The sequence below is a fragment of the Rutidosis leptorrhynchoides genome, chromosome 9 (genome assembly GCF_046630445.1).
Source record: "Rutidosis leptorrhynchoides isolate AG116_Rl617_1_P2 chromosome 9, CSIRO_AGI_Rlap_v1, whole genome shotgun sequence".
Classification (NCBI taxonomy): Eukaryota; Viridiplantae; Streptophyta; class Magnoliopsida; order Asterales; family Asteraceae; genus Rutidosis; species Rutidosis leptorrhynchoides.
This window is the reverse complement of record NC_092341.1, coordinates 34853777-34865539: the sequence shown is the minus strand read 5'-3', so window position 1 is coordinate 34865539 and position 11763 is coordinate 34853777. Positions and strand designations below refer to the sequence as shown.

At 36.8% G+C, this 11763-nt stretch overlaps 1 protein-coding gene across 1 annotated transcript; it reads right to left on the bottom strand.

Annotated features, from left to right (window-relative positions):
• Nucleotides 1–778: 778 nt before the first annotated feature.
• On the bottom strand, nt 779–2149 carry LOC139867928 (uncharacterized). The gene has a single exon (XM_071856270.1). It carries the CDS (start codon nt 2147–2149, stop codon nt 779–781), a length of 1371 nt encoding a protein of 456 aa, XP_071712371.1.
• Nucleotides 2150–11763: the final 9614 nt, after the last annotated feature.

The following is an 11763-nucleotide window of genomic DNA, read 5'->3' as shown; positions in this document are numbered from 1 at the left end:
TGTATAGAAAATTGGTGGGAAGTTTGATCTACCTGACACTAACACGACCTGACATTTCGTTTGCTGTTGGTGTAATGAGTCGTTATATGCAAGATCCTAAGAAACCTCATCTTGAAGCCGTTCGTCGAATAATGAGGTACGTGAAGAATACTATTGGCTATGGTTTGATGTTCAAAGCAGGTGGAGATTGCAAGCTAGTCGGCTATTGTGATGCTGACTATGCAGGAGACTATGATACTCTTCGATCAACTACTGGGTATGTGTTTATGCTTGGCTCTGGATCAATATCTTGGTGCAGTAAGAGACAACCGACTGTATCATTATCATCTACGGAGGCAGAATACCGGGCAGCAGCGATGGCAGTCCAAGAGTGCACCTGGCTTGTGCAATTATTAAGAGAATTGCACCAGGAAATAGATTATAATGTTCCGCTGTATTGTGACAACCTGTCATCGATACGGTTAGCAGAGAACCCAGTATTTCATGCAAGAACAAAGCATGTTGAAGTTTATTACCACTTCATTCGTGAGAAGGTTCTGCAAGAAGAAATCAAGTTGAAGCATGTAGGAACAAATGACCAAGTAGCAGATGTGTTCACAAAAAGTTTGGGTGGCGCCAAATTTGAGCAGTTCTGTTACAATCTTGGCATGGTAGAAGGTGGTGTTGGTGTTGAGGGGAAGTGTTAAAATCTAGCAACACCATCACATGAGATGCATGGAGTTAATTTAACTAGTTGTTAGTTTTATGAAGTCATGATAGTTAGTTGGAGTCATGACAGTTAGTTGAGTAAATCATGGAGGTTTCTTTCATTTCTTCTAGTCTTGTTTACATATGCCGTTTCAGCAGACATAACATAAACTGACTCAACTCTACGTCCCTGCATTACAGGTTTCTCGAAAATTTTGAGATGATCAAATACTCTCACATCCTGTGGACCAAATAAAACATATTGTCCAGAAGATGTTATTTGTGGTACTGAAAATAAATTATTTGTCATACCAGGAACATGATATACATCTTCCAGCAACACTTCTTTGCTGCCATCTTGTGGAGGAATTATCGTCCTGCCAACATAAGCTATTGGTAACTTTGAATCATTTGCAGTCACCACCACACGGCTACCATTGTACTTGGACAGATTCTGGAGCTTTTCAATGTCACCGGTCATGTGATTTGAACACCCCGAATCAACTATCCAATCCTTTTTACGATCGAATGTTGTTGCTGTAAACGCTATCTCCTCTTCATCATTTGCAAAGAGTGCCTCGGCATCCCATTCATCTTCACTCCTTGAAGTAGCTTGATTACCTTCTACAACCTTCTTTGAATAACAATCTCTCGCAAAGTGTCCTTTCTTTCCACAATTATAGCATGTCCGTCTTGACTTTTTACCGTTAAAACGATTCTTTGACCCTCCTGTTGCACGAGCACTACTTTCAGTTTCTTGACTCTTCTCTTTTTCATCTTTCTTTTTGAATCCACCTGAATTATGTTGCTTAATAATTCTCTTGCTTTTGTTTGCATAAAGTGCCTCTTCTTCATTCTTCAACGAGACTCTTCCCATTTGCTTAGTTAAAGCTTCTTGGCTTGCTAACAAATTTTCGAATTTAACCAATGAAGGTTGATTCTGCCAGCCTTGTATTGCAGCAACAAAACTCCTAAATTCAGACTTCAAACCATGGATAATAATTCTTTTCATCCTGGCTTCACCAATAGGAGCCTCAGGATCCAATTCAGAAATTTCTCGGCATAAAGATTTTACCTTGTGAAAGTACTGTGCAATCGTCATATCACGTTGTGCCACGGATAACAACTCACTCTCCAAAAGTTGGAGTTTCGTATCGTTCTTCTTTGAGAACAGCTTGGCGAACGCATCCCAAGCTTCCTTCGGTGTTTTCACATCACGAATATGCTCAAGCACATCAACTTCAACAGTGGTCTTCAAAACGAACAATGCTTTGCCCGCTTTTATCTTCCATTTCCGTAACAGTCCATTAGTATCTTCAACTTCTGGTTTCTTGACTTCATCCCCGTTCACAACCTCCCACAAATCTTGACCTTGCATATAAGACATCATGCAAGTAGACCAAGAGTTGTAGTTTTGGTTATTGAGTTTCTTGATTCCACCAACAACTTGGAGATCGCCCATTATGCCCGCTTGTTGTTTGTGATAGAAAGAAAAAACTGCCAATAGAACCTAGCTCTTGATACCAGATTGTTGAACTATTAGAACATGAAAGGTAAAAACTGAAGTATTAAATGGAAATATGAACTCACGATTATGCACTGTAATTGTGCTTTTTATTGTGCTTAATTAAATCAAAGCAACTAGTGCGTTTATAGGCTTACAAGAAAGAGAAAACAAAACAATGAAAGCAACCTCCATGATTTACTCAACTAACTGTCATGACTCCAACTAACTATCATGACTTCATAAAACTAACAACTAGTCAAATTAACTCCATGCATCTCATGTGATGGTGTTGCTAGATTTTAACAATTACTACGATCATTTGTTCTTAGCGTAGAGATTAATTGCTATGTGCTTAGATAGAAATCTCATATAATTAGTTAATATGTCTAGCTAGACGTTACAAGTACACGTGCCTAAATGAATACTCACCATATTGAATTACGTTCTAACATATTAAGATATGGTTTAACATATTAAGATATGGTTCAATAGCGTGTAACAATCTTAAAACATGTCCTTATTGATTTATTGAAATTCACAACTAAATGTACTTTGATAAAGGCAAGATTAACCAAAATAAGACTACATTAAACTAGATGCCTAACACATTAAATTATGGTCTTATCTATGTAAATTAATATTGATCTATGTGCTTACATGAATATATGATTAAGTGATTAGGAACACCTAATAAAGAACATGCTCAGTGGTGAATCTAGAATTCAAACTCAAAGGGCTCCCTAAAAAGTTTATTCGGTAACTTACTTGAACGAAAATTAACTATGTACGGGTCAGGTTGGGTTTTATTGGGACAAAAACACAAACATAAAACAAAAGTTAGGTAATATTATTAGAATTCAAATTTTTTTACAAAATTATCATATATTTCAATCTACAAAAGACTAACTGCAACTTTTTACTTTTGTCTATGAGGTTTTACACGATAAAATTCATCCATAATTGCATCATCACTTATACCATCTAACACATCTCAATATATGAAAGTAGACAATCATTCATAAATTGATCTCCATTTTATTTCGCAAATCGTTCTTTATTGATTTCATTACTTAAAAGTAGACAATCAATCATAAATTGATCTCCCATTTTATTTCGCAAAGTTTTAAAACATAACAATTTTTTAATCAGGTTTAAATAAGTAAAATTTGTTACTGTATGTTTATCAAATTCCATCTAGGTATTAATGTATTATTCTATTCTCAGTTTCTACGAGTATAATAATACCATGAAATAAGTAAAAGTACTACGGAGTAATAAGCTATTGATACACCTTTCATGTATTCATCATCCACACTTTTCAACTTTAATCGATTACGAGACTCTAAATATAAGCATAATAATCAAGTACCACAATAATATACAAAGATTAGGAGTTGTAAAATTATACTCCGTAGTAAAATATGGTGAGAGAAAAGATTGTTGGAAAAATGAATCGACCCCAAATTCGTTTACCAAAAATGAAGCACATTTTTTTTTTAAGTTAGGTCCCATTAAAACGTTCATAATACATAACACCTCCAACTCTGTTTTAACCAAAAACATAATATCGTAATGATACGTTTAACAATTTATAATGACCCTTGGTACACAAATTACACATTGCAGAAGCATTTGCAATAATGACCCAATCACACGAAATACGGGTGTTAACACCTATTTCCTTATGAGGTAAAACTTAGTGTGTCAACAAGATACTAGAAGTAATCTAGCTTTAGGAGGGCGGAGTGTTGCCGATTGATTTTTACCATTGGAAAATAATCCCTGCAGACCCGGTTCACAAGTGTAGAAACTTGTGGGGTGGCTTAATCAATATGTCGTCCGTAGAGCGTAAAGGTGCTAGCCGGATGACTTCTAGTGAGAGAAAGTAGATAGAGAAAGAGAAGTGATGTCTCAGCTCTCAAAGTTGTCAGAATGTCTGAACCTTGTAAAATGACGACCCAAGGGGTCTATTTATAGTGTCATATCCACCAGATTGCTTGGGGACACATGTCAAATGATGATACGTTCTGTTATTCGTGATCCGAAATTTATGCTGAAGGTGGCGTTCTCCGGCCAGGGCTTACGCGCTAGGCGGCCTTCAGGGCTTATGCATGACGGAGCAGCCTGTACAGCGGAGAACGCTGGACGGACAACTCCACAAAACTGTTATTTTCAGCCTTCCTGATGCTACTTTTATGCAGCCATTACGCCTTTTATGCGTGTATACGATAGGATACACCATTAAGTCCCCCCAGTTTAATGACTTAAGCATTTGAAAATTGATTAAGTTGTTAAACTTGGAATAACGCGTGCCAACCAAGTCTTCACGTTTTCCTTTTGCATCGGGGAGCACATCACAGGCATTAAATGATAGGCGAATTTTACTGAAATATTGATGATTGCTTTTTGTACAGCTATAATACCGCACGCGCCTGTAGCTGTAAAAAGGCTTTTCGATGTACTCGCCTTTTTATCTTGTCCTTACACGTGTGCGGCTGAAAACAAAACCCCCAAAATCACCACTAATTACCGCTGTTATATCTTTTTGCTTTTTAACCACCATAAACCCTAACCGATCATTTACTTTTACAACTTCCTTCTACAGTGTTCATCTTCTTCCATCAATACCTTCTTTACCTCCTGTTTCATTAGAACATTAATGGCAGCCATAAAGGATGTTTCAGCTATTCTTAGCAGAGTAAATGAGAAATATTTAGGCGAGCTACTGCAACATTTTCCTAGATTAGCTGGTGTTGAAACAGTGATTCCTGTAATCAATGCCAGAGCCTGCTCACCGCCCCCTGGCAAGGTTGCTATTTATGGCCATTCAATTTTCAATTTTTGCTTACGTCTGCCATTTACACCATTCTTCTTAGAAGTTTGCAAGTTTTATGGTGTTGCTGTTGGTCAATTCGAACCAGCATCAATTTGAAAGATTCTGATTTTTGAAATGTATTGTCACGCAAGGAATATTGAGCCATCTATTCGGATATTTTGCCATTTGGTACGTATAGCACGCCATGAAAAAGGTTGGTTCACATTCAATAAAGTTCATGGATTTCTGAAACCTGCACTTGATCATCCCGGCGATAACTGGTATGCTTTATTTATCTTTATTAATGAAGATGCAATTGATGACCAATACTCAACTACTCGAGTGTGGCACAAACACTTGCATACCGTATCAGTTACCTTTCCAAAACTCGTTACCAAGGAAAACATTTTGTTTAAGAAAATTAAAGCTGAACAAATCAATGACGTTAAATATGGGGAACACATGCTTTCGCTGACATCCGTAAGCCAAGATTGGGATATCACACAAGGTTATGTCTGTGTTCTTGCTGGGAAGAAGAGTAAGCATTTACTTTTGCTATATATGCTTAATAAGATGCTCTCCTTTATCTATCCAATTAACCATTGTGACTTTTAAACTTTTGCAGAGATCACTCCGCTAACCGCCATGCGGTCATCGTCTTATTCACAGCTTACCTTTACTACTCAGAAAATTATTGATGATACCCCCAAAATAGATGAAGTGAGGGAGGAGGAAGATGAAGAAGAAGAAAAAGAAGATATAGGTATGAATCGAGTTGCCTCTAGAGAACGTCGTGCCTCGGGTAATGAAAATGATAACACTGAATTATGTAAAATACCATACCAAAACCTGTACTTATTTTCTTGTATGCCCAGTACTGGTGAATTTTATAATCCAAACCCTTCCTTATATTTTATGCCACCCTTGAAATGTTGTGAAGCATATTGGAACTCTTTCATAAGTAACAATTTCCCTTTATCTCTAACAGTTAGTGCATCACATCAAGACACTACATTAGTAACTCTTCCGCCTTCCGCCAAGAGGAGAAGAACTGGTCAAATTCCTCCGTCATCCGCTCAACAAGGAGCTGGCCCTAGTTCTTCTCAACAACAAATTACGCTTCCCAATCTTGACACAAATATGCTTTCCTCCCTTTTAAAAGGACCACCACACTCTTACAAAGATTTCATGACTTTTTTGAATGCCATGGTGTGTCCTTCACTAGCCCAATTCTTTAGCAACCTATCTGATGCAGATGCCAAGAAGGTTAAGGCACAAAGTATCATTCTGAACATTGCTTCTGGGTTAAATGACCTTCAACGCCTATCTGACTTGCAAAACAATAAAGTCACTACAAATAAGGAGCTATCTGCTGAAAAGGAGAAAGTAGCCAGGACTGAACAAATAGCCACAGAGATAAAGAGGGAATACGAGACAATGAAGAGGCTTTATGATAATAGCAACAATCAGAGGGCGGAGTATAAGGAGCAAGTCAAAGAACTATCTTCCAGAGAAAAGCGACATCTGAGCAAAATTGATGAACTAGTAAAGGAGAATGAAAAAATGCTTGAGCAGAATAACATGTTGAAAGAACAGCTTAAAGCCAAAGAGGAGAACGAAAGACGAATGATAGCTGGCATCCCCGCGCTTGTAGAGCGTATCTTTAATTGCTAAGCTCTGTCTCACAGGATACGTGAGTTTGTCCGTCTTGCGAAGTCTGCTGAACGACTAAATTTTTTCAACTTTATGAAAAGAAAACTGCCAGAATTGCCAAATCCAATGCCTGTTGTTATTACATCAAAGATTAATGAAAACGCCATAAAAGAAGCTGACGCAGCTGGTGCACTGATTGAAAATATGAAGTTTTCTGATCTTGAAAATCTTCGTAAAAGGCCGGATGTAACAATAGATGATGTATTGAATTATACTCCGCAGGATGAATGAAATACTATGTTTTATACATCTGCTTTTGCATAACGTTTAATATTGTACTTGGTTGTATATATTAGAAATATGCTGTAACTTAGTAAGATTGTTGTAGTGAACAATGCACAAGATATTGAGATTGTACTTTGCAATCATTATGCTTGTGAATATTGAAATCTTATTCTCCGTTATACGCTTTCCGTCATAAAACTCATGAGGAAAAGTTATGAATTATTTTCGCCTTTAAATATTTTGCTGGACACCATGGTCCGTTTTCTGTTTTGCTCTGCATTTTGTGTATATAAGTTGTGTCATGACATTTTTTGTAGATTCGTTTCATCGCTTCGATGCTTTAGTGAGTTCTACATGTCTCACTATCGATACAACCATTTTGAGTATGATTGTACTTCTACCACCGAAAGGCTTTCTTTCTTTCTGCGGGTAGGGATGACACACAGCTATGTGACACCTGGGCTAAAAAATCCTTGGCCGGATAAAATTTATGAAAAATATTGTCATAAAAATAATTGCTATTATTCATATTCTTAAAGAAATTTTTACATTTATGACTATATCTCATGCATTTGACAGTTGATCAAGCTGTCCATGCATATAGTGCTACGCATAAAATTTCTTTAAATTCATTGCATTCCAAGCTCTTTCATATTGCTCGCCGGAAGGCGCAGCAAGCATGTATGATCCATTCTGATTTACTTTTGTGACCTTATAAGGTCCTTCCCATTTTGGGGCTAGCTTTCCAAATTTGATTTGCATGCTTGCCTCATTATCACGTAGTACCAAATCACCTACTTCAAACTGCACATGCTGCACTTTCTTGTTGTAATATTTTGCCATTTTATGCTTGTGATCTGCTTGCCGGATGACGGCCATCAACCTTTTTTCCTCCAAAAAGTTGAGATTCTCCCTTAATGCTTCAGAATTAGCCTCAACATCAAATGCCATAATGCGTTGCGTTGGCACACATATTTCAGCCGGTATCACTGCCTCTGTTCCATACACTAAACTGAAAGGTGTTGTAACGACCATGGATTTTCCAACGTTATTTTATTAATAATTGTTGTTATTAATACTTGTGATTAAACGAATGTATGTTATTACATTTACATGTTGCTATGATTACCCGTACTAGACTTTTAAGTGCCCGAAACGTCTTTGTGACACCCGGAACTTTCACGAATAATATTTTCAGATATTATTTGCATTCATGATTAAGTTTATTAATCATTTTAATTAACTAAAGTTGTTAGTTAGTTACTTGGGCTTTTAATTGGATAAACTTGTTAACTACATACCTACTAGGGCTTTTATTTAAACTTGGGCCTTTATTAGTATTAGTGGACTTTAGAAGCCCACCCTACAATTTAACGGACTTATTTAGACCATTCATGCATGTAAGTATCCATTTAATTATAACTAGTTAGTTTAAGAAGACTTGGAATATAGTTACTCCATAATCCCCATGTAAACCACTCTTTTATCCAACTTTTATGAGCTTTACCATGCATGGACTAGTGAACTTTTTTCTTCCCCCTCCTCCACTCCAAAACTGTCGGCCTCACATGCAGAGGGGAGAGTTTTTCATTTTTTTTTTTACACTACATACTCACTAGTATTCATTTTACTCTTTCATTCAAACACACACACAAACACTTACACCATTTTCTCTCAAACTTTCTCTCATTTTCTCTCATCTTGTAAGTAATATGAACAACTTTTCTCTCTTCTTCCCCTTGCTTAAAACCGAATACTAAACACCCATAATCATCATCATACTTTGTTTGTTTTAATCTTGTTTACTTGTAATGATTTCTAGTAGTTGTTAGTTACTTACTTACTTGGTTTCAAGAATCAAACTTGCTAGTTTCTTTCTTATTTTATCTTGTAATTACAAGAACACTCAAGAACATAACTTACTAGTTATGTTCTACATATACTTTCTTAAAAGATTGCAAGTTCATGTGTTGATTAAAATCATACTTGTAGTTCTTGAAGTAAACTTAAAGTTTTCTTTACTTAAAGATCAAACTTTGGTTGAATCTTTAAAAGTATGAACAACCATGAACCTTTTACTTGTTTATTTAGTTTTACTTGCACTTTAATTTTATGATTTTGGTTGTTGTTGGTCAAGTACTACAAGTTAGTCTTGATCTCATATCTCTTGGAACTAAAAGTTAACTTAAAAGTTCAAGAACATGTAAATAAGTTTTCTTTAAATATAACTTTGTATACTTATGCTTGATCTAGACTTTTGGGTCTTGGATCTTCAAGATCTAACTAAGAACTATGTTCTACATCTTAAGATCTTGATTATTTAGTTTACTTTCAAGTTTGTAACTTATTATTAGTCTTAAAGTTCATGTATGTGTTAGATCTAAGACTTTGATGTAACTTTGGTTCATCAAACTTCATACAACTCTTAAGTGAGTTGTGCTTCATGTCTTAGACTTGCACTTGGGTTATGATGGTAAAATCTTGGTCAAGATGATGTAAACACATCATTGAGTTGTACACTTGAAGCTATAGGCATCAAGGATGAGAACCATGATGAACATCAAGCACCAAACTCACCGGAACCCATTATTTTTCTGCTTTCTGTCTTCCACCTACTGTTTTCTGGTTTCTGTAACAGACCAGTAGACCTGGGCTGTTGTGATTATGATTTTCAAATATATCTTTTCTATTAGATAACTTTTCATATAGGACTCGTCTTAATCCGAGTTACGGTTTAGGATTTATGGCCCTCCGATCGTCACTATGTCCTTTTAACGTTGTGCAGAAATTTCTGACCTACTCGCACTTAGATCGTTGCCACGGTCACACGAAGACGAGTTTGATTCTGTAAATTTTACCACACTTAAAGGACTCATATATGGAGCCATGGCCACTGGTATCACCTTAATTCAGTAAGGTTAGAGGCCGTGGTGACTGACTGAAGTCAGCCTTTGTTTTAAACTACTTTCATAAACGAAACTTACTTTACGCCTTATGTTTGATGATGAATAATGATGACCCTTAAGACCTTATTTACATACTTTTAAACCTATTAAAATGATTTACTGACTTATTACTATTTGACTTAGGTTGAGGACTTTCGGACCGATTACTTGCACACCTTTTCCGAACCAACTTTACGACTACATTATCATTGTGAGTTATAGCATTCCCTTTTTACTTTAACTTATTTTGGGAACTGAGAATACATGTGGATTTAATGTTTTACATACTAGGCACGAGTACTTAAACTTATATATGTGTGGGTTATACAACGGCATAAACATTCCCTTTAGCTCGGTAACGTTTAATCAATGGTTTTTGAACCGTGAATGCGAATCTTAGATATGGATCCATAGGGTTTGACATCCCCACTCGGGCTAGTAGCGCTAGCATTTAACGAGTGTTTAATACTTCGTAAACATACGCACTTGCCAAGTGTACTTTCAGGGGGTATAAACGTTAAGTTATTTACCAAGTGCCCACGGTTAACATATACTTTATCATACTGATTTGGATTACTGTTTTGAAACGCTCTTTGTAGCACTGAAATCTCGTGGCCTACCTTACATACTGTTATACTTAAACTATAGCTCACCAACCTTTGTGTTGACATTTTTAAGCATGTTTTTCTCAGGTGCTTAAGGTTATTTGCTTCCGCTGTCGTGCTAGACTTGCCGTAGACACCCGCTGCTCTAGTGTTATCACCGCATGAACTGTTTATCTTGCATTCAAACTTTTATACATTTGAACTATGTTTTGTAACAACCTAAGGGTCACATACATTTATCCATGCTTGCTATTCGTAGAAGCATATTGTTGGTGTAAAACAATTGACGTCGGATATGACGTCATCTTTTTATCGTGAATGCAACTTCTTTTATTACAGCATATAGTACTTAACCTTGTAATGATCCTGTTGTTGATGATTCGTACACGATGGTTTTGTACGGGGCATCACATTTGGTATCAGAGCATTGATTGTAGGGAATTAGGTTGCATTAGTGAGTCTAAGACCGACCCTAGTAGGATTCACTAATAGGACTAATCTACAACTTGCTAGTTTACTTGTTTCCGCTGAACTTACTGCATGCTGCTGCTTACTTTTTACTGCTATATGCCGTATGCTACTACATGTTTCACTACTGCATGCTATTATTTGCCTTCGATTGCATGCTACTGTGATATATTACTACATGCCACTATCTGCCTTTAGCATGTTACCTCGGTATGATACTGTTACTATTGCCATGCTACATACTGCTGTGAACGATCTAGGCTGCTGTAGTTGCTATGCCTGATTACGCTCTTGCTACCTGTCTACTATCCACTATACCGACTTGGAGAACTTATCCTTCCCAGTTCAGATGTTTTCCTGAACTACTTTCCCACTCGTCTAACCCTAAGAACTAGTAGTGTAATCCACCTGTTACTACTGTTCCACTGTTCCAGAGATCGAAACATTTCTTCACTTAATCTAGAAGATTGTTCAGTTGATACATACCCTGTACGCTTTCATGACCGTCACTTAACTCTTTCATTCTTTCCCACTGCTCGACGACCTAACGACACTTCTATACTTAGGCATTGGAGAAGTCGGGAAGGCATCTCCTTTCACAAGCTCATAGTGTCTTCCACTAAAGCTCAGTCATACCCAAAGATTTGGGGATCACCTCGAGACATATCGTATCACTACTTGCTACACGTACAACCCGACGCGAGAGCCGGATTGAATATCTAGAAGGAACCTAACAACGTTACCTGAATCCGAACCTTTGAAGAAACTTCGGGACACTTAGGTATTAATACTTGATTT

What these genes read in the sequence shown, in the direction of transcription:
- LOC139867928 (XM_071856270.1), bottom strand. Translation starts at nt 2,149, where the DNA reads ATGGGCGATCTCCAAGTTGTTGGTGGAATCAAGAAACTCAATAACCAA.